Source organism: Ambystoma mexicanum, chromosome 1q, assembly GCF_040938575.1.
Source record: "Ambystoma mexicanum isolate Mex_15411 chromosome 1q, UKY_AmexF1_1, whole genome shotgun sequence".
Classification (NCBI taxonomy): domain Eukaryota; kingdom Metazoa; phylum Chordata; class Amphibia; order Caudata; family Ambystomatidae; genus Ambystoma; species Ambystoma mexicanum.
The window spans coordinates 1,501,945,254-1,501,969,372 of NC_090922.1; the positions used below are offsets into that span (position 1 = coordinate 1,501,945,254).

At 49.2% G+C, this 24,119-nt stretch overlaps 1 protein-coding gene across 2 annotated transcripts in view; it reads right to left on the reverse strand.

Moving 5' to 3' along the window:
• Window positions 1–24,119, reverse strand: part of IPO13 (importin 13) — an 848,611-nt gene that overhangs the window by 245,720 nt on the left and 578,772 nt on the right. For both annotated transcript variants that reach the window (XM_069642404.1, XM_069642403.1), the window contains exon 7: window positions 2,414–2,561. In XM_069642404.1, coding sequence (XP_069498505.1) covers window positions 2,414–2,561 — 148 coding nt within the window. The remainder of the gene's footprint in view (window positions 1–2,413; window positions 2,562–24,119) is intronic.

The window sequence follows — 24,119 nt, forward strand, 5'->3', positions numbered from 1 at the left end:
CATCATAGGAGAGGAACACCAGCGAGTTATGTAAGGGATACAGATGGCCAAGGAAAGTCATTCAAGGAGAAGCAAGTTTGGGTCTGGAAAGGACACCCCACATGGCCAAGCCAAGGAAGGATGACAGAGTGGACTAGGAAAAGAGGATCTAAAGTATTGAAGAGTCATGAATGCTGGAAAATAAATTCAACATTTAAGTTTAAAAGGTGATCAAGAAATTGAGCTCACATGCGAGGAGCCACAGGGTAACTGAAAGGCACATCACTGCATTGAAGGTCAAGTCATGGAATAACAAATGAGGATGAAGAGGCACCATCACAGAATCCACTGCAGAGTAATGAGAACAAGGTAGGCGATGGACCTCAAACTAAATACCAAGACGACAAAATGGGTTCTAGGAAGCACCTCAAACCCAAAGGACTCACAGGGGCCCAGGGAGGGCCCCAAATACTGAGGAGTCTGAGGGATACAATATACAGACAATAAACCTTAGGAAATTAGAGGGGGACAAGGCTGAATAGAGGTACCACGTGAGAGGGGAGATAAAAAGGTCCAACCTCAAACACAAAGTACCCCGACTTGTCAGGGCAGCAAGGCAGGTTCAAAAACATTGAGGATTCATGGGGCCGAGGACAGGGAAGGAGCTCTTAACCCAAATGATTCTGAGAGTGCAACACAAGCAAACCCAACATTGAGGAGTCTAAGGGAGGGCAGGCCATCCAAAACTGAGGAATCGGACGTTATAGAAGGACGTCCAACTCAAAAGATTTGTGGAGCAGAATGGTAGATTAAGCATCGCAAATATGGAGGAGCTAGAAGGGGTGGGAATCAGAAGGGGATTTAGAAGGGCATACGGAATTGTGAGTCAGAAAGGATGTGGAAAGGCAACCAGCATTGTGAAGTGAGGAGGAGGCCTGGAAGGGATGCAAGCATTGTGGAGTCAGAAGGAGGCCTAGAAGGGATGCAGGTATTGTGGAGTCAGTAGGGGTCTATGAAGGGCAGCAGGCATTGTGGAGTCAGAAGGGGTCTATGAAAGGCAGCAGGCATTGTGGAGTCAGAAGGAGGGCCCGGAAGGGATGCAGACATTGTGGCATAAAACGGGGGCCTGGAAGGGATGCATGCATTGTGGCATCAGAAGGGGTCTATGAAGGGCAGTGGGCATTGTGGAGTCAGAAGGGGTCTATGGAAGGCAGCAGGCATTGTGGAGTCAGAAGGAGGGCCTGGAAGGGGTGCAGACATTGTGGCGTCAGAAGGGGTCTATGAAGGGCAGCAGGCATTGCGGTCAGAAGGGGGTCTATGAGGGGCAGCAGCATTGTGGAGTGAGAAGGGGGCCTGGAAGGACAACAGGAATTGTGGAGTCAGGAGGTGGCAGGCATTGCGGTGTCAGAAGGGGTTTATGAAGGGTAGCAGGCATTGTGGAGTCAGGAGGAGGCCTGGAAGGGATGTAGGTATTGTGGAGTCAGAAGGAGGCCTAGAAGGGATGCAGCCATTGTGGAGTCAGAAGGGTTACATTAATGGCAGCAGGCATTGTGGAGTCAGGAGGAGGCATGGAAGGGCAGCAGGAATTGTGGAGTCAGGAGGTGGCAGGCATTGCGGTGTCAGAAGGGGTTTATGAAGGGCAGCAGGCATTGTGGAGTCAGGAGGAGGCCTGGAAGGGATGCAGGCATTGTGGAGTCATAAGGAGGCCTGGAAGGTATGCAGGCATTATGGAGTCAGAAGGGAGACTGGGAGGACCAGCAGGCTTTGACCATTCAAAATTTTAAGACAGCTGCAAGACATAAATCACTGTTAGAAGGGGTGATATTGGAGATTGGAAACCCAGAGAGTACACATACAGATGACAAGGTTAACAGACGGCAAATTCAGATAATGGAATGGGCAAGAAGGTGCACCAAAAGCGAAATCCAAGCAGTGTCAAATTGCCCTTCCATATAAAGTAGCGCATAATGAATGTAGAGTACGGATTGTACAGTTAGGGACACATGCCGCAAAGGTTAGTCATGCTTCAGAAACAAACTGGCTTGCACCCAATACTGTGGTTTCAAGTCAGAAGACAGCATACTTAAAACAGATTTTATTTTATTTTACCCTCCATCTCAGACCCCCAGGAATAAGACTTAACATCTCTCCCTGTAAAAGCCTCCAGCACAACATGCATTCTTAGTGTTTTCGGGGCCTCCACTTCTCAGCACTTGGATTTAGTTCCTCCAGGGACTTAGTAAACATATGATTTATGTAGAGCTTCGACTTGCAGTTTTGATTCACAGTTGCCTAAAGGTGTTTTACAGGTTTTACTGTAGAAAACATCACATGACCATCCCTGAAGCATCATCTTGGAAATAGTGCCCAACCACAACTCCACTGAGCTCTTCCGCCCACCTTGGATTCTATATAACCGCAGAAAGCAGCTCACCAATAGTGAACATGACAGTATCCGCAAGCTGAACATTGTTGATGTTGATTCGAGGGATGAGTCCAATCAGTCCCGGCACAACGTCAGAATAGTTGACGTCAATGGTTTCTGCTATGGATTGAAAACCGAACAGGAGGGCTTCCGTGTGCTGCAGGGAGAGAGGAGGCATAAGATCAGAAACTAAGGTTACAAAGAAATAAGGGAATCAAACCGAACATAATGAGAGAATCACATGCAAGCCCTTGGAGCAAAAGGGGTATCACAAACCACATCTAATGAACATGAAGGGAATCACGCCACTTCTATTGAGCATGAAGGGAATTACACCACATCTGCTGAGCATAAAGGGAATAGCACATCACCTCTGCCTAGCATAAAGGGACTAGCACATCACCTCTGCCTAGCATAAAGGGAATAGCACATCACTGCTGTTGAGCATAAAAGGAATAGCACATCACCTCTGCTGAGCATAAAGGGAATAGCAGATCACCTCTGCTGAGCATAAAGGGAATAGCACATCACCGCTGCTGAGCATAAAGGGAATAGCACATCACTGCTGCTGAGCATAAAGGGAATAGCACATCACCTCTGCTGAGCATAAAGGGAATAGCACATCACCGCTGCTAAGCATAAAAGGAATAGCACACCACCTCTGCTAAGCATAAAAGGAATAGCACACCACCGCTGCTGAGCATAAAAGGAATAGCACACCATCTCTACTGAGCATAAAGAGAATAGCAAATCACGTCTGCTGAGCATGGAGGGAATAGCAAATCACTCTGCTGAGCATAGAGGGAATAGCAAATCACTCTGCTGAGCATAGAGGGAATAGCAAATCACGTCTGCTGAGCATTAAGGGAATAGCAAATCACCTCTACTGAGCATGAAGGGAATCGCGCCACTTCTATTGAGCATGATGTGAGGGGTCAGAAATGTGAGGCGGACAAGTAGATAAGGGGTTTTCACAATTAGCTATTTTATTACATAAGGGTGGGATAAACACCTCACTTTTCTTAGCCCAACAAGGACTTCCCTGCCTGTCCAACTAAAACTAGGAAAACACTAATATCAAAAGGTAGCTGTCCTTCACACTTATACATACAACTGAATCATACAGGTATCATACAGCTATTGAAAATCAATAATAGAACAGTGATATTCAAACAAACTCTGCAAATAGGTATCATTGTAACCAGGGATCGGATCCCCTTCCCCATGATCAATTCAGGATTTTCCACACCAACGTACAAATGAAGAACGTTTTTTTTTTAAAAAAATGTATTTAAATTGTATTTGCTTTAATCAAACCTGTACAATTCACATCATACAAACAAAAGAAATTGACTAAGTATATTACCATTTTTTTTAAAAAAGGCAAAAGTAACATAATGGCATGAAAGAGAAAAAAATCCATTTGATAGATTAAAAAACACAGATTCAATGAACCGTAAAAATATTTCTTTACACAATTCACCCAATTTGTTAAAAAAGAAACATTACAGAACTCAAAACAGAATCAAATTCTACCCTAACTTAATACTTTTAAGAAAGCCTGACAGGGCCAGCCCTTCATGGGTATTTTGAATATTAAGACAACAACACCAAACTATATTGTCCAATGTGTATGTAAAATAGTTTTGCAGAGTACCCAAAGTGGACCTGCCTTAAGTCTTTCAGTACCCTACATTACATAATTAAAGGCATAGCATGTTCACCCTTCATATCACAGAACCTGCAGTTACTTTCTTGTGGTGGTAATTGGCTTCTTCTGATCAATATCTGCTTTGTTGCTAGTAAATTCCATCTGAGCCATAACAGAATTCCCCGACAGTATCAATTAGGGAAGAGAAAAACAAGTTACTCTCTTACCTGGTAACGTTCTTTCGATGGGATGTTCCGAGGACGTATTACATATCTTTGACAGTAATCACCACAGCTGTGCTGCTTCGGAAAATTTTCGGCGTCTGCGTCGATGACATCGATGCGCCGTCCCCGAGGACGACCTCCGACGTCACCCGATGTGATAAGTAGGATGCACGACGCCCGTAGCCTCAGTTGTGGTTTCTTCCCCCAGAAGGTGTGCCACCAGTCTTCTGCCAGTCAGACACTTAAGGCCTTGCGGAAACGTAAGCTGCCATCGCATAAGAAATTCTGCAGCGGGGAAGGTAGGGAGGGAGCGATATGGAATACGTCGTCGGACCATCCCATCGAAAGAACGTTACCAGGTAAGAGATTTGATTTTGATTATTTCTAAACGCGCACCAGGTAGACCAAACTGCATTTGGGCGCAGTTGTTAACTAAGAAATGACATTTGGCTGTGGGGAGTTGAGGGGGGCTGTATATGCCCTATAGTTAGGTTCACTTGAATAGGTAGGTAGAGTAACTTGTTCTTCGAGGTGATTGGGTCCTCCGACGTATTCCATATCTTTGACGACTCCCAAAGCAGTACCAAAGCAAGGAGGTGGGAAAAGAATTTAGAACACAAATTTAGCATGCCCAATCAAATTGCGGAATAAAGGACTGCCTTGCCAAAGGCCAGATCCTGTCCTCGGATTGAATTGAGGGAGTAGTGACGTACAAAAGTATGTACAGAAGCCCAGGTGGCTGCATCACAGATGTTACGAATATGAACACCCCTCTGTAGGGCAGTAGATGCAGCCATACCCCGGGTAGAATGGGCCTGCAAGCCAGCCGGTGGGTCCTTACCTAATCCGACGAGACAAAGTCTGTTTCGTCACAGCTTGTCCCAAACGCGTTCCAGCGTAATCAATGAAGAGTTGATCGTCCACTCTGACCCGGGATATGCGTGAAATATAAAAGCTCAACGCTCTCCTAGGATCAAGCCTATGGAGCCTCTCCTCTTCCTTACCAGGATGCGGAGGAGGATAGAATGCCGGAAGAACAACCTTCTGGCCCAAATTAAATTCCGAAACCACCTTCACAAGAAAGGAAGGACAAACTCGAAGGACAACCCTGTCCTTATGAAACACAGTGAAGGGTGGCTTAACTGAAAGTGCCTGTAACTCACTCACTCATTCTGAGTGCGGAAGTAACCGCAACCAAAAACAGTTTTAAGAGTCAACAGTCTCAAAGGGCAAGAATGCAAACGCTCAAACGGAGCACCCATAAGAAACTTAAGAACAAGGTTGAAATCCCAACCGGGCACCAGAAAAGGTGACGGAGGGAACACATTAGTGAGCCCTTTCAAAAACTGAGAAATTAAAGGAATCTTAAAATGGGAACATTCTTCAGACGAGCGCTTAAATATGGACAGCGCCGCCAGGTAACCTTTCATGGGACCCACTTGCAAGCCCCTGTGGGCCAAAGAAAGCAAAAAAGACAGAACCATGGGAATGTCACATTCAAAAAGGATCCACATTCTTAACTCTGCACCAGTCGCAGAATTTACGCCAACGGCAATGGTACAGAGACTTTGTTGCCGGCTGTCTGGCCGAGAGCAACACCTCCAACACGTCTTCAGGGAGGTCCCAATCCTTATACCTCAACCTTTCAAAAGCCAAGCGTGAAGGTTGAGGGATCTGACCTCTGGATGGAGAACCTGACCCCCCCCCTCCCGTGAGAGCAGATTGTCTCGGTAGGGAAGACGACGTGGAGGGCAGATGGACAGGTCGAGAAGGTCCGGGTACCACGTCCTCCGGGCCCACGCCAGAGCAATGAGGATCATCCGGGAACCGAACCTCCGTAACCTCCGCAGTACTTGCGGGATGACATGGACTGGAGGAAACGCATACAGCAGTGGGAAAGACAACTCCACCACAAACACGTCTCCTAAGGCTCCTTTTGGAGGAAATTCCCACGAGCAGAACCTTTCGCACTTCCAGTTGACTGGAGGCGAAGAGATCCACTTGAGGGGTCCCCCAAAGGACGAAGATCTCCAGGAGAATCTCCTGAGCCAGCTCCCACTCGTGAGAGATCGTGCTCTGCCTGCTTAGAGCGTCCGCCGTCTCGTTGTCGTCTCCAGCCAGATGAACAGCCGAGATCGAAACTTCCTGCTGGATGGCCCAGAACTCGAGCTGCATCGCCTCCCTGCACAGAGGACGTGACCCTGCCCCCCCTTTTTGTTGAGGTAGTGCATGGCCACCGTTTTGTCCGTCAGGATCAGGACACTCTTTCCTCGCAGAGTCGGCAGAAAAGCCTTCAGAGCTAGCGCGACGGCCCTCAGCTCCAACAGATTGATATGGAGTCTGGACTCCGACGGAGACCAACGACCGCTGACTGTCAACTCGTTGGCATGAGCTCCCCATCCTGTGAGGGATGCGTCCGTCACGAACATCACCTCCGGCCAGGGAAGCCAAAACAGAGCCCCTTTCATCAGATTGCCTTCCACGGCCCACCACAGAAGGTCCTGGGCGACCGAGGGCGGCACCTGAACAGGGTCCGACATCCTGCCGGAAGATTGCGACCACTGCATCTTGAGTGCCCACTGCGAAGATCTCACCCGCAGACGAGCCTCTGGCACCAGAAGAATGCAGGATGCCATGAGGCCGAGCAACCTCAAGAACTCGAACGCCGGGAGGGTCTGGGCAAGTTGAAACTTGTGCACCATCTGCTGAATGTGAAGAGCCTTCACCTGGGGAGGAAAACACAGCCCCAGGGATGTGTCGCGCACTGCTCCGATGTACTGGAGCCGCTGTGTTGGCGTCAAATGGGGCTTCTTTAAATTGAGGGAGAAGCCCAGCTTGTGAAGGGAGTGGCAGGTGACGACAGATGATCCAGGACTTGCTCGGGAGAGCTCCCCCTGATCAACCAATCGTCCAGGTAGGGGTAGACGTGAATCCCCCCTTTCCTGAGATGCGCTGCCACCACCACGAGCTTGGTGAAAACCCTCGGGGCGGAGGTCAATCCGAACGGCAGGACCCGAAACTGAAAGTGCGAGTCGCCAACCGCGAACCTCAGGTACTTCTTGTGCTTGGGATGATTCGGCACATGGAAGTAAGCGTCCTTAAGGTCGAGAGGCCTGGAGGACTTGAGAGAGAGTAACCATCTTGAACTTGTCTTTCCGTAGGAGCTTGTTCAAACCGCGCAAGTCCATGATGGGTCTCAATCCCCAGTCTTTCTTCGAAATAAAAAAATAAGGGGAATACCATCCCTTGTTCCTCTCCGCTACAGGCACCAGTTCTATTGCGCCTTTCTCCAGCAGGGCTTGAATTTCCTGCGCAAGGAGCGGATCCGGACTCTTCAAAGAGAGGTTCCCAGGTGGATTGTCGTGAGGCCTCTGCCGAAAGGGAAGACAGTAGCCGTGGGTTATGATCTCCAGAACCCACACATCTGAAGTAATGGCACACCACTCTACAAGATGCTGCGCCAGCCTTCCCCCAACCGGCGAACCATGGGACATGGCCTCATGACTGAGTGGTAGCAGCTGCGGCTTTGCCTGAGGGCAAAGAGGCAACTGCCCGAGCGGCTTTGGCACCTCAAGTACCCTGTTTTCCACCTCTGGTACTCCTACGGTGGCCTCTTTGAATGACAGCTCCTCTCACTTTACTGAAGGATAAGTAATAACGAAAGGAACCTCCCCTCCATCGTTGTCCACTAGGACGAAAAGGCAGAGGTTTTCGAACTGCAGCGCCCAACGACTTTGCTGCAGCTTTGGAGGTCTGCAACCTCTCAAGGCTCTAGTCAGCCTTGCTGCCAAAAAGATGTTCACCGTCAAAGGGCATGTTGAGGAGCCGGGACTGTACATCAGGAGCGAACCCCGACTTCCGCAACCACGCAAACCTGCGTGTTACGGTGCTCGCCGCCATGGACCGGCTGACACAATCTACCATGTCAAAACCCGACTGAACGGCCTCGTACATGGCATCCTTGCCATACTGGACCATAGCAAGGAAACCATCCCGTTCGTCCCCTTCGGGAATATGTTCAGCCGCTAATGCAACACAGTTCCACAGAGTGTGTGTGAAACGAGACAAGGCACATACGGAGTTGGCCGCCTGAAGCGCCATAACCCCTGAAGAAAACAGTTTCTTCGCCCAGCCATTAAAACGTTTGTCGTCCCTATCCGGAGGGATGGTAGGATACGACGCCTGCTTTGCCGGGGCCGTAGCCGCCTGCACCACCAAACTCTCCGGAGTCGGGTGCCTGGACAAGTAGCAGGGGTCGCTACTGGCTGGACGGTATTTTCGCGACAAAGACTTGCCCACTGCCGGGAGATTCTCCGGAGCAGTCCAAGCCGCCACCACCCTTCTCTGCAGAGCCATATGAAACGGCAGTACCGGGTCAGTGGGGGGACCAAGATTGAGGATGTCCGTAAGAGCATCCTGAACAAACTCCCATGGGGGAGCGGACCATCCCAAGTACTCGGTGACCCGAGAGATAAGGCGCCGGGTGAGTGCCAGGCTGAGGCCTACAAAACTCCACCTCCGGAGAGGTGTCCAGTCCACTGGCATCATGCAGTGACTGCCTCAGGTCTTCAAATTGGCTATGGCCCGAGAGAAGCTCATCTGTCAACGTATCCGGAACCAAGCCCTCATCAGAGCCCTCATCAACCTCTGAAATGTACTCCAGGCGGTGAGAGGAAGGCACCTGGGGACCAAAGCTATGCCTAACCTTAGCCAGAGCCTTTCTAGGGGCTTCCCCCGTGCGACGGGGCCCTCCGACCCCACCGCCTCGAAAGGCGTTGAGGGCGCCGAACGAATCGGCGCTGAGAGAATCAGCATCGACATGAGCCGCAGCGCCGCCAGCATCGACGGCGTCGACACAGGCCTCGAAGTCAGAGCTCCGAGCGTGTCCTTCGACGACCTAGGCGCCGACAGCATCGACGACCCCCTCGGAGGCAGAGCCTCGAGAGAGGCCGTCGACGACCTCGGCGCCACAGGCGTCAACGTCTTCCACGAAGACTACACAGGATCATGCGGTCTCGAGCGCGTCGAGGAACGGGACCTGGAACAGGCATGGCGAGAACGGTTTCCCTTGTCCGAGCGGGACCTCTCCCGCGAACCGTGCCGACCACCCGAGCCCGAAGGCGTGCGAGCGGTGTCTCTTGACCGATCACGACCGACCCTACTCGGAGGCGCGGACGGACCGGTGTCCTGCGATTCGAGAATCGCAAACATCTTCTTCCCGAAGGAAGCCCATTCCTCCGGTGTCGCTTGCATGGTGGGATAAGCGAACCGCTGACGGGCGGAGTCCTCGGAAGAGGACGGGGAAGACGACCGATGCCGGCGTTTCCGGGAATGCCTCGAAGAGGCAGAGGAGTGGCGAGACCGACTCCTGGAAGGAGACCCACTGGACCTCCAATGATGACGCGGAGAGTCGCCTCTCGATTCATCCGTCGAAAGCCCCGCAGACCTTGACTTCCGGGGCTTAGACACCCTACCTACTGACAACTTCTTCTTGCGTGCCTTGGCCGTGAGCGACTGGCAGTCGACAGTCGTCCGTGTCGTGGGCCTCCCCGAGGCACCAGAGGCAGGCGTCGTGCATGTCCGTTACCAACATCTTGGACCCACAGTCCCCGCATTTTTTGAAGCCCGGACGCGGGTTTGAAGACGAGGTAGACATCGTCACGAACAGGCTTTTTCACAAAACCGAACAGGTTCAAAGAACCGAAAAGATTACAACAGAAACTCCAAAGAGTCGAGGCGTACCGAGATTCACGAAGCGAACACGTTTGCGTAAAAAACGGAACTGAGGCTACGGCGTCGTGCATCCTATTTATCACATCGGGTGACGTCGGCCGTCGGAGGTGGTCCTCGGGGATGGCGCATCGACGTCATCAACGTAGGACGCAGAAAATTTTCAGAAGCAGCACAGCTGAGGTGAGGTGATTACTGTCAAAGATATGGAATACGTCGGAGGACCCAATCCCCTCGAAGTAGTATTTTCAAAACAGTTCCTCGTCTTTTATGTTCATGGTTCAAATGGCTCAGAGCTATACGACTGGAATTGCTTTGTAGTCTTAATCCAGTCATAGTCCAAGAGGCGTTTTTTTGTTAACAGTGGGTTTCCAATCAAGGTATCCAGATCAGAATCAATATTATGTAGGATATCTTCACAGTTATTTTTGAACTCCACTAAAAATATATTTTCCATATTCCTACTCAACAACTCAGAGTGAGTTTAGCAGTGGAGCCATAATGTTCCCATATAAAGTTAACATCCTCCAATGGACACGGGCCCAGAGTGAAACGTATCCAAGTTCAAACCGAATAGCTGGTAAAGGAACTGCCCGAGAGACACTGAGGACCAGTCTCCAAATCCTACCTTCTATTTTATTCAAAGCCAAACTTGTCACCACAGGGAATAGTTCAAGACCGGAAGTTAGCTTTGGTACTATTTTGCTTTCAAAGAACATCAAGGCCGGTCTCAATGTAAACCTGCCACATTTTCGGTCTATTCTTTGTATTTGGGATTCTAAAAGCCATGCTTTGCAATTAAGATTGGCCAGCAAAGTCTTTGTTCCCTGTTGTGAACCAAAAGTAAAACCCAAAGATGTAAGGCTAGAGACACCTACAGTGGCACCGTTATGTGCCAAACATACGCACCACCTTAGAGAAGGACAATAGTTTTGCCTTATCTGGGTTTATAATTAAATAATTATCTTTATCATACCTGGCAAAAGAATCTAACAGCCATTGCAGACCTATTTTGTACAATTGAATATTAGAAAGTCATCTGCATATGCTAACCATATAATCTTATTTTGTCCCACTCTTGGTGCAAGCAGTCCCTCATTTCCCAAACAAACTCCTGCATTGGATAAGTATTGGTTGAAAATCCAGAGAGCTAGGACACAGCCTTGACTAACCCCCGTTAACATTGTACCCTGGCCAACATGTCCCCCAACTGGCTAAGATGTACCTGTATACCACAGTTATAAACAACCTCAATGAGTCTTAGCAGGCCTAAAGGCAGACCCCATCCTGCTAACTTCGGCCACAGCCTATTGCGATTAACGCAATCAAATGCGGCCGAAAGATCGGCACAGGACATGAATGTTTGTCCCTTCAGCTTACTCCAAGCATCTTTCTGTAGGCGTTTCAGTACTAACCCGTTCACATTGGTTGAATGACCTTTACGGAACCCCGTCTGGTACACATTAAGTGGATGAAATTGCTTTTCCCATGCTAAAAGAAGCGTTAGGAGGACAGCCGAAAAGATTTTAGAGTCTGCATCTATCAGGGCAGTAGGTCGGTAGTTCTTCGGATCCGACCTACACCCGCATTTAAAGATTGGAACTACATGCGCAGTGCTCAAGGAAGACTGAGTAATACCAGTTTTCAGAATATCGCTGAACTCAAAGTACAACAGGTTCGCCCAAAGAAATGGATCGGACTTAAAGGTATTATTTGTTTAGCCGTTCAGCCCGGCTGCCCGAGATCTCTTAGTACTTTTGATTAAATTCACTACAAGGTTAATATCCAGGGAAGGGTTCCATCTCTCAAACACCAGGTTTTCCCAATCTAGCCTTCCCCTTGGGCATCTGAACCCTTCACTGGCCCAAATCTACCCGAGAAAAATATCAGCCAGTCCTTTTCCGAGATAGAGTTTAATTGGGATACTACAAAGTTGGGCTCTTGTCCCTTAACCAGGGACCAAAAAGAACTAACCTTTGCCTTAATCAAAATCCCCAGCATTCTCTCAGCGTCATCCTGGAGTAGTTGGCATTTAATTTCTTTACAAAAAGTTCTATATTTTTGTTTAAATTCGCCTGGTACATGTTTTTAATGAAATCTCATCAAAATTTGAAATCCTAAGCAAGTGTAGATCCCTTCTCATCATAGGTTTAGCTTGTGCAACCTCGTGGTTATAGCAGTGGGTAGGTTTTATACTCGCGTCACATCTCTTTGTGGTTATGCCAATATTGCCAATCACAGACCCACATAGTTTTTGTATTTCCTCTACGTTATAATGATTCAGTTTCGACTCCAAAGTGGTTGCACTTAATGAAGCCCTAAGCTTATGATTTAGGATTTCAATATTACTAGGCGTCCATCTGACAGCAGAACCTGATGTAACTGAAACCAACTTGGTTTGAGGTCTAGAATACCTAGTAGTAACAGTAACATCAAAGGCTGCTGATAGAATAGTGATCACTCCAGTCATTTGGAGTCACCATAAAGGCAGTACATTTACTTCTTAGCGGAGTGTAAAGAAAGATATAATCTAACATAGAAGAACTAGTTCCCCGATGCCACGTAGGCCAGGGTGAGGACTGAGTAGAAATATTTTTAGAGCACACCAGTGGCGAAAGTCCAACATTACCTAGTCCTACATACCATATTTTACCAATTTTCCTCTTACTTGTTGTTCCCCTTTCATTCATGTCCACTTCACAAACACCCCATGGTGGTTTTTCAAAGTCACATCCAGCATTTAGGTCGCCAGCTACAATGATCCAACCCCTCTCATGCTTCAACAACCATTCGCTAATTAGAGTGCAGATTTTTCTCACAAAAGATTCAGCGAGAGAGATACCTATGTGCCAATAGATATTTATAGTCAAGAGCTTTATATCACCATCCCTTGAGGTAAGCTCCACTCCCAAAGATCAAAATGGTAAGCCCTCTATAACAGTACCATCCAGGTCCAAATTATTCCAAATTGCAGTAATCAGGCCTCCTGAGGGTCTTCCCACAGTTTTAGCTTTTGCTAATTGCTCGTATAACTTGTACCCATCTAATATAGGGGAACTGGATGTAGGCAGATGATATTTGCTTCTCATAGGTTTGCAAGACAGAGAGGGTTACTAAAAAGATTCTGGTGTCCTTTGGTATTCCATGACTTTAAGGACAACTTAATATCTTTATTAGCCCCTAATTGGGGTACAGGATAATTATGGGACCAATTTCTGCCACAGGGTAGAGATCACAGTGGCCCAATCAATATCCTTTGCTGGTTCCCTTCCTAGGTTAGCAGTATTTACATTCCTCCCCTCATCCTTCCAAGTGCATAGGGATGTTCCCACCCTACTCTTATTTTTGTAGGGTCGGTAAATCCTCATCCCTCATTGATTTTTGCTCCATTTCAAAGCCCATATTCCATAAGATCTCTTTTGATGTCAGAATGAGTTCTCTAACCATTGGTGAATCAAGGAACATGTAACTCACATCAGTACAGTTTCTATTCAGAAAAGACACCCTAGAGATGTAGTTAGAGCTCGCTAGGGCCAACGCTGGGATTTCAGCAAATATTCTCAGAATATTTGGCCTATTTAAGCAGATCCTCTCATCAGGACCCAATAGGTTTATTCTTAACGTTTTAGCTGACTCGTCCGCATCTTTCTTATTGATCAAAGAAAGTTCTTTTCAAGTTCTTTTCAAGTACTGCTTCAAATACAACACAAAGTTCTTTCGCTCCAAAAGTCCTTCACTTGGCTCTTGAATTGTCTTATAGCTCATTAGGATTTATCACTATCAAAATGATAGTTCAAAGCTTCTACAAGCTCTTGCTAGATAAAGCACCAATATTCAAATACAACTTCTCTTCTTTGCAGAAAAACTATTTCACATTTCTTCTTCATACACAATGTTTTGTCAGGATGGTTTTAGCACAATCATAAAACATTAGTGGCCTTGCCACTTTCTTCCCACCACAGCCTTTCACCACACTGCAGTACATCAATGTCTTCTTCCTGGTCCACTAACCTGCCAGGACTAACCACTAACAGTTGTTTTCCTGGTGTACTCGCCTGCCAGGATAAAACTACTACAAGTACTCTCTGGTAAGGTTTGCTTCCAACTTTAGAAAAGTCTTTGACTTTCAACAACATTGGATTCACAACTTCTTCCATAAGGTTACAATGCACATTGATTCTGTTTGTTCCACTAATTTGTTTGCCACATGCAATGCAGGTTATGTTTCTCTCCCCCTTGATTTCTACAAGGAGGGCTTCTCTCCTGCCACCTTTGGGTTCCTACTGTTACATCAGCTAAATACTGGTAATGTCTTTTGTTCAAGTTTTTTTCTCTAGGAAAGCAGTTTGCCCTTCTTTGGCTTCGACAATCCTGGTCATCATCTTCTTTCAGGAAATCTCCTTCTTTGTAGACTATTAGGGAAACGGTATACTTTTATTTGTAATGGATTTTCTTTGGCTTAGGTAATACTGGTTATCGTGTTCAAATATTGCCTCCTCTTTAATTTGGAAATAATGGTTACAATCATTCTCCTTTCACTTTCTCTCAATATGACTCACGCCACAAATGCTTCAATTCATTCAGTTTTCAAAAGAAAAGGAATTGCTGGTAGTCGGAGGTCCATCGCAGAGCGCCCCAGGGCCACCCAATGAAGGCCAACTTACTGGGCTTTCTATGTGCATCCGTTTGACCCTCTGCTGCCTTGAATTCTTCATCTCCCTTCGGGTCCTGGGTGATAGACCGCTCCTGTCACACTATTGCGGCCCGTGCAATTTGAAAAGGGACCCTGTCTTGCTCCTTGCACATTCTGGTAAATGCCAACCACCTGAGTAGGACACCAGAGCAGGAAAGCTTCTTCCTCCTACGGGACAGCCTATAACGGTACTGCTCCCTGCTGCGTGTCCTCTGCTCTTCGGGATCCCAACTTCTCTACTTCTAATGGCCCGCATCTGAAGGGACCCCAAATATTTAAAAGTCCCGCTCAGGTGTGGTAATGAGAATCACTAGACTTCACACTAGAATTCTGCTCCTCTTCCGTGTCCCAGTACCTATAGCATTATGGGACGCGTTTTGACTGCTGAGTGGTGCTGAGTGTCTGGTGTCCAGTGGCAGGGGTATGCAGTGAAAGAGCGTGGTACATTGCCTGGTAAGCGCTTTCAAAATTGTTTGCAATGAAGTTTTCTAGCACTTGCCGATTTGGTTTACGGAGTACGTCGGACCCTCCCACGAAGAAAGATTAAAAGCCCTCTTATTACTCTTAAAACCAAGAAAATGACAGACTATTTACAAACAGAGAAGCCGGTAGCTAGCAATAACACTCAGATGCATATGTCAAGTCTTCTCAAAGTTAATCTGACTCCATTAAAAGCTTTGGGCTTGAATAGTCATGAGTTCTTCTGCTGCCAAGGGTCTATAAAGACTGGCTTCGACCAACATACACAATAAGAACTCTTTTAAAAATTTAAAATATGCATTGGGCTTCTCTGGGTAATGACAATATTATAGGCATAACGTTTTCTCATTCACTGGACTTGGCAGCACTGGTATCCTCAACTAACGCATCTGAATACACGATTCCGAGAATGACGACCATCGGAATCACAATCTACACTTCGAACCAACCTCTCATCAAAATGATTTTAGCGCAATTAATAAGACCACCTTAATTGTAGCTAAACTCAATATATTGACAACATTAATAGAAATGATAAACAAGGAGCAAGTGCACCTTAAAACCATGGTAGCTAAAATAGTCGTATAGCTTTAGCAAACTCGGACCCTAATGTGAGTGATAGTCTCACAGCACCTATAGATATAAACCCTTTGAAATTGGAAGCTGCACAGAATACACAAAAAAAGCCTGTTATTGTAATTGTCTTAAGGCCAATATAGTAAAATGACTTGAAAGCACTGTACACAAGCGCTAGTCCTTAGGCGCCTTCACTCACATCTTTACACCGTGACTGGGATTATGAGGAAATATTTCTCTCTACTAATGACATGCTTTGCTCCACCGATGATCGATTTGAGAATCCATCCGAACAGAACTCTAAGGCAGAAATCGGAACACAGAAGAGGAAGCCTGTCAAAAAACTAAATGGAAATTTAAAGAAAAAGTCTATAATTACAAATTGCTTAGCAGATGGTACAATAAGGAGAACTAGATCATGCAGCCCCATAGACAAATGGATCTAAGAGCCAAAAAAAAGCTACTTAAATTACTCCTTCCTCTACCTCATCCATCGCTACATATGGCAAAGAAAACGATGACCTTGAACCAACGAGTACGGAACTGCTAGTACATCAGGCTGTTCCAAATGCCGTTTCTACAAATCACCTCACTCAAACACAGAACTACCTTGTTCTTTGCCCATTTCATCAAATACAGCGTATGTGGTGGAAGAGGATTTAAAAGCAATAGGAAGGTGGGTTTTGGTGCAAGAAAGCAACCCTACACTATAGCCCATTCTTAAATCGTTCTAATCTTCTAGACCTTTTTGGTAAAGTGAACCAGTTAAGCATAATCACCACTGTGGATATCACAAAGATTGAACTTCGAAGAAACAGTAGTGCCACCAATTGAGCCCTAATTGAATGTTCTTCTCCTTTGCTGGTTGCTTTAATAAAAGCAAACATTGGCTCATTGGAAGAACTGGGTCTTTCCTTAACTATCTGTAGGAAAGAAACAAAAAAAAAAACAGTAACATTTTCAGGTCCCTTTTCTGCCAACGGATTCGGGACTTTTCAATGGATTCCAGAAACTGTTCAAAATGGTCTAAATTAACATTTATCCAAGGAATGTTTGTTATTTCATTTATCATTGAAAACGCTTGGCTAGCGATCTTTATCAAATCCTGAGGGTTTCGCTTTTGTTATAAGTGCAGACCTTTTTTTCTTGCAAGAAACGTGGACAACAAAGGCTTTTATTATAGATGAGTATACTATACACAATAAGTTAGTAAACTCTTCCGTAAAAGGGTCAGGCTAGTGGAGGACTGGTAATTGGAACCCGATCTGGCCATTTCTTAGAACCCTATATAGGCACCATAAGTTCACGCTATGTTTGCTCGGCTGTATTCTAAGCCTTTGGTTTCTCCTCAGAGAAAATTCTTGTAATAAATGTTTATGATCCACCTTCAGGTCTTTTCACAAAGTTGATCCAAAGTGTAAATAGGGAAACGCTGCGCAGTGGTTCGAATTTAATTCAACCTGCAGTATTATTGCTGGCAATCTAAATGTTAAAAATCTACATTTGGCACATACTGCATTGGGCGCTCGCGAGCAAGAGTGACAACAGTTTTTGGTCTCACTTGATTTAGAATGTTTGATTTTTGGCTGTTCAATTACAAATGTTGCTACTTTTACTTGGTCTAATGGAGTAAGATGCTCACATATTTATTATGTCATCAAAAAAGCGCCTGTGGCAAACACATGTAGCCCTATTTAGATTAAGTAAAATAGAGTGAGTGATAATTGCACACTGTCTTGGCACGTTGGCACAGAAGCTCGGACACCTGAACCGACGTCTCCCTGAATTCAGGCTGATTCAAACCTTCTAAATCAGCATTTATTACAATTTCTTTTGTTTTCACTATGTGCTTCTACGAACTTACCTCCTGGGCACCTCCGGACTGAGCTTCACCGAGACTTGGTCCCTCCATCCTGAGTTACGGCTCCCCCTCCGCTTTCGGGCCTGCCTGCTCGCACCTCAGGACCAGCCGTGTGGCCTCTGCTGACTGCTCCATAGCTCCTCCAGTGAGCATCTTGCTGCTGACTTCCATCCGGGGTCTGCTTCGCTACTGCAGTGACCGCTCTGCCCATGAGCCGTGGCCTCCGCTTCCCTACCAGCTCTGCTCTGCACGCGCTGAGGCCTCTCCTCCGTGCCCACCCTTTCCACCTTGAGCTCGCCGGGAGTGGTGTAGCCTTCCTGCTCTATCCTGTATGGGCGGGTGCCACTCTCAGCCTACTGCACCCGCCTGCCTGCTACGGCGCTTCCTGCTGGCCTGCGGGTCCTCTGTGCTCCATTCCCGTCTGCTGCTGCCCCTTCCCTTGACTGCCCTGGACCTTGCTCTCAGCCTACTGCAGCCACCTGCCTGCTACAGCGCTTCCTGCTGGTCTGCGGGTCCTCTATGCTCCATTCCTGTCAGCTGCTGCCCCCTCCATCGGGTGCCCTGGACCTTGCAGGCAGGCGCCTCTCTTAACCTACCTCTGCCTGCGGAGTCCTTTGGCTACCCCTCCCTTGCTTGAAGGATCTCTGCCTGTATTCTTTTGCCTGACGTGACAGAACTACTGCAGATGCTCCTGGCTTTGCCTGTTGCCGTGGCTTTGGTGCGACATTGACTGCTCCTGGGCCTATTTCTATCACTGGAGCCTACAAGACTGCCGCCTATTCTCTCTACCTTCTGTGTCGACTCCTAACCGGGCCCTGGCCCTTGTTCATGGCTACTCCTAGTGCTGCATTGTTCCATTCCCTGATATTCATCCTATTGAGTGTGTATTACCTATGGTCGCCTTGCTGCCACCTCATTCCTCCTTTCCCTAATCGAACTACCATTCCCTACCACCCATTTACCCTTTTTAGCTCTCCTCCCGACAACCACCTCCAATCACCTTAGTCTCGGCCCTGCATTTCCCCCACCTCTCCCAGGCCCCATAACCACAGCCTGGTATACTTTGCCACTAGTTTACCTGCTACCACCTGTCCCAATATTACCCTTAGCAATCCACCCGTTACCTTCCCCTTTACTACTTTGCTCTCCCTGCCTGCTGACTACTTAATCTAGCTACCACTGGCTACTACCCATCTTACTCTTTATAGTTCTCCTCCTGACAGCCACCTCGCACCACTTTAGTCTCTGTTCCGCATTTCCCCTACATCTCCCAGGCCCCATTACCACAGCCTAGTAGTCTTCCCCACAAGCTGCCTGCTTCCTCCTGTCCTTAATTTTACCCCCAAGTTCTTACTTTTGTCTCCCTACCCCTGCATTTGGCTCCTTCCACCTGAGCCTCTAGCCTGGGATTACCTGCCTCCACATTACCTCCCTCCCCCCCTTTACTCCCCTCACTTCACCTCCTTTCCTCCCTCTCTATCTCTCTTTATCACTCCTCTGCACTCGTTTCCTCCCTCTTTACTCTTTCCTTCTCCAATCTCTTTCCTTCCCTGTCATGCACATTGCTAGATTTCTCCTTTCTCACCTTCCCTACTCCCACCTCCTTCCCACCGCTTCCCTTATCCTCATGTCCATTCCCTTGCTCAACCCCTTTCCCCGTCCTCCTCCCTTTTCTTCCCCTCCTTGTCATCTTAACCTCAACTACCCTCCAATCCAACCGTCCAGCCTAATCAACATTACTCTTTGGAATGCCAGATCCCTTTGCAATAAAACTGCTGTTTTAGACATGTTCTTTCGCCTCAACCTCCACTTCCTCTGTCTAACTGAAACTTGAATCCCACCTCACAATTCTACTGTTCCTGCCTCTCTCTCCACCTCTTCCTCCTCCTTTTCTCATGTTTCTCGTCCCTCTGGTGTTGGTCTTCTCTTCCATACTAAATTCCTCTCATCTACCTCCTCTTTGTCCCTTCCTACCTTCTCTTCCTTTGAAGACCTGTATAAATCCTTTTCATTCCCTCACCCCATTTCCTTCCTAATAATCTATTGACACCTCTCTCTCTCTCAGCTCCACACTTGATCTCCTCTTTAATTCTACTTACTCCTCCTGCCGTTTCCTCTCTTCCCATCCATCTGTCTGATCATACTCTACTCTTCTTCTCCCTTACTCCTTGTTCCCCTCTTCCCTACCCCTCTCCACTTATTTCACTCGACGTGACCTCCAGAACTTTAACCCTTCACTCTTCCTTGATTCCTGCTCTTCGTCCCTTCCACCCCTCTCTAACTTCTCCCTGCTGACCTTGCCCTTTCCTCTTTGTCCTCTCATCTTTAGTCTCGAGTGACTATACCCTTTCTTCTTTCCGCCCTACTCGTAAGCCTTCTCAACCCTGGGTCTCCCCTCACCTCATAGCCATGCAGCGTCTCCTCTGTCTTGAGCGTTGCTGGTGCAAATCCTCCACTCTCCGTAACCAAACTTCCTACTTTTCTTACCACTCGCTATAGGATTCCTACCTTAATTCTGCTAAACGCTCCTACTTTTCTAACCTTCTTCACTCCCAAGCCTCTCATCCTTGTATCTTTCAACCCCTCTCTCGCCTCCTCCTGACCTCTCTTACACATATCCTCTTTCTCCATCTGACTTTACTAACTTCTCTGAAAAGGAACAAGTTACTTACCTGTAACTGTTGTTCTCCAGCATGGGTCTGGCATGGATTCACATGCTCATGAATAATCCCCGTCGTCAGGCTGGGAATCCTCGGTAAAGAAAAAACCAGTATCAGTTTCGTTTCTGATCTGTCTTTCGTAGTAACAACCAATCACTGGTCTCTGCGTCATACTGACCACAGCCAATGACTGCCCTCTACCTAAGCACCGCCTCTGGCAGCCATCTTCAGATTTGGAAGCACGTGAAGTGGCAGTATGACCAAGTGAAGAGCCGCAGAGGGGTAGGCGGGAGGGTTCGCATGTGAATCCATGCCAGACCCATGCTGGAGAACAACAGTTACAGGTAAGTAACTTGTTCCTTCTCCAGCATGGGGTCTGGCATGGATTCACATGCTCATGAATAAAGAATACATAGCAGTACACACATGCACAACCACGGGAGGTGGCAAAGGCTCAACATCAAGCATCACATCAACTCAACATTAAGCATCTTACCTCCTCACCAGGCTCACCTCAGGCGAACAGGTTGCGCAGCACTGCTTGGCCGACCCTGGACTCCTCCCTGGAATCCCGGTCGACGCAGTAGAATTTCGTGAAGGTGTGCGTCGACCTCCACGTAGCAGCCCTGCATATGTCCAGCAGGGGCACACCAGATAGGAACGCCGTGGTAGCTGCGATCGCTCTGGTGGAATGGGCTCTCGGACGGCCAGGCAGCGGTCGGTTTGCCAACCGGTGACAGCACATGATACAGCCGGAGAGCCATCTGGAGATGGAAGCCTTCGAGAGAGCCTTCCCCTGATTGACAGGTCCAAAGTTCACAAAGAGTTGTGACGTCTTCCGAAAACCCTTCGTGCGGTCCACGTAGAACTTCAGCGCTCTAGCTACATCCAGCGAGTGCAAAGTCCTCTCAGCCGGCGACGAAGGCGACGGGAAGAACACAGGTAACACCAAGGGTTCGTTGAGATGGAAGTCCGACGGTACCTTGGGCATGAAGGAGGGGTGCGTCCTGAGCACTACCCTCGTGTCGTGGAAAGTCAAGTACGGGGCCTTGCAGGAAAGGGCCTGGATCTCTCCCACTCGTCGTGCGGAGGTGATGGCCACAAGAAAAGCTGTTTTCCACGATAGAAACTTCAACGGGGCCGAGTGCAGAGGCTCGAACGGAGGTCCCATGAGCTTGGTCAGCACCACGTTGAGCTCCCACGCCGGGGCCGGAGCCTTCACCGGCGGGAACGATCTGAACAGTCCCTTCATGAACTCTTTCACCAGACGATGAGACCACAAGGACGTCCGCCCCGTGGTTCTGGTGTATCGGGAGATCGCAGCAAAATGAATCTTGATGGACGCGTGTGCCAGACCAGCTTTGGCCAGCGTCAGCAGGTACGGCAGTACTTGGGGAGCCGTAATCCGTAGAGGGTTAATCTTCTGTGCGCGGCACCAGACAGAGAACCTCTTCCATTTGTGTCCGTAGCATTTAAGAGTCGAGGACGCCCTGGCCTTTGCAAGAACCTCTCTGCAATCGGCCGGTATGTCGTATCCTCCAAACTCTAGCGCTGCAGGAGCCAGGCCTGCAAGTTCAGCGACTTCGGGTCGTGGTGGAGGATGGCGCCTCCTTCCCTGGAGAGTAGATCCGCGTCCGCCGGCAGCTTGATCGGCGGGGACGCTGACAAGTCCAGCAAGTCCGGGAACCATATCTGCCTCGGCCACGCAGGTGCGACGAGGATCATCCTGCACCGTGACCTCTTGAGCTGGTTGATGAGCCGGATTAGCAGAGGCAAAGGAGGGAACGCGTAGAGGAACAGGCCCTCCCAGGGGAACGAGAAAGCATCGCCCATGCTCCTCGTCTGGGGAAACCTGCTGGCGAACCTCCGGCACTTGGTGTTCGTCGCCGTCGCGAACAGGTCGATCTGGGGTGTGCCCCACCGTCGGAAGAGGCGATCCACCAGATCCTGCCGTAGTTCCCACTCGTGGCACGAGCGCAGCTCCCTGCTGAGTGAGTCGGCGATGGTGTTTTTTATCCCTGCCAGATGAAACGGCACCAGAAAAATCCCTTGGGCGACGGCCCAATGCCACAGGTCCTGCGCCTCCTTGGACAGCGCTGGGCACCTGGTTCCGCCCTGTTTCCTGATGTAAAACATGGTGGTGGTGTTGTCGGTGAAGATCCTCACCACCTTGCCCTTGAGGGACGGAAGGAAGGACCTGAGGGCCCAAAACACTGCACGGAGCTCCAGGACGTTGATATGCAGGGACTTCTCCGTCGGGAGCCAGAGTCCCCTTGCGTGCAGATTTTCGGTGTGCGCTCCCCACCCTTCCAGGGAGGCATCCGTGGTCACAGTCTCCTGGTGGGCTGGGGCCTGGAAGTCCATGCCCGCCGTCAGATGCGCGCGGGTGCCCCACCACCGTATCGCTCGTCGGAAGCTCTCGTCGAGCTTGATCCTTTCCTCGAAGCTGCCCGTCGTCTGGATCCAGCGCGCATCCAGGAATTCTTGCAACGGGCGCATCCGGAGCCTGCACATGGGAATGAGGTAGATGCAGGAAGACATCATCCCGAGGAGGGACTTGATGGACCTCACTTTGGCCGCGTCGGCCACCAACATCCGTTGCACCTTGCCCAAGATGGTCCTGGTCCTCTCCTCCGACGGGGAGGCCAGAAGGGACACTGTCGAGCCTCGCTCCCAGAAACAGTGCGACTTGCGCGGGCACCAGGTGGGATTTGGCGTAGTTCACGGAGAATCCCAGGTCCGTGAGGAGTTGGACGGTCCTTGCCGTGTGGACCACGGCGAGCTCCCTCGTCTTGGCGCGGATGAGCCAGTCGTCCAGGTAGGGGTAGACGTGAATCCCCTCGCGGCGCAGCTGCGCCGCCACCGGTGCGAGGCACTTGGTGAATACCCTGGGTGCCGACCGTAGTCCGAAGGGAAGGGCTTTGAACTGGTAATGACGCCCTTGGACCACGAACCTGAGAAATTTCCGGTGCCCCTTTAGGATGGGAATGTGGAAGTAGGCATCCTCCAAATCCAACGACGATAGGAAGTCTCCTTCCTCCAGCTGACCCAGGACGTGCTGGAGGGTGACCATCCGGAACTTCTGCGCCTTGATGAACTTGTTCAGACGTCGCAGGTCTAGGATGGGGCGCCAGCCTCCCGTCTTCTTCTTCACGAGGAAGTATCTCGAGTAGACTCCGGAGCCCCGAAGCCCCTTTGGGACGAGTTCGATGGCGCCCTTCCTGAGCATCGCCTTTACCTCCAGGAGAAGTTGAGGGGCGTGAAGTTCTTTCCTGGCCACGGGGGGGACGCGCGGGCACCTTCTTTGAAACTCGAGCGCGTGGCCCCGGGCCAGGGCGTCCAGCACCCAACGGTCGGTGGAGATGGACTCCCACACGCTGACGAAGCCCGCCAGCCGGCCTCCCACCGGGGTGCTTCGGTGGGGGCCCGACCCCACGGCCGGTTCAATCCTGCTTGGACGCGGCCTTGCCGCCTTGACCTCCTTGGCGACGACGGCGGGGTCCGCTAGACTTGCCTCGTCCTCTGTAGGCCTCTTGCGACGACGAGCGGGCCGCTTGACGGTAGGAAGCGAAACCGCCGCCGGAACCTTTGGAGGCGCCCTTGCCTCCGCTGCTCCGAAAGGGCGTCCGTCGTTGCTGCAGAACTCCAAGGGCCCGGGCCGTCTCAGTATCCGCAATGATGGCCTGAAGGGAATCGTCCACTGTCTTCCCAAACAGATTGTTCCCGTCGAAGGGCATGTCCAGGACTCTGGTCTGGACGTCCTGCCGGAAGTCCGTAGCTTTGAGCCATCCACGACGTCGAAGGCAAACGCCGTTGCCCAGCTGGCGGAACCCAGTGTCG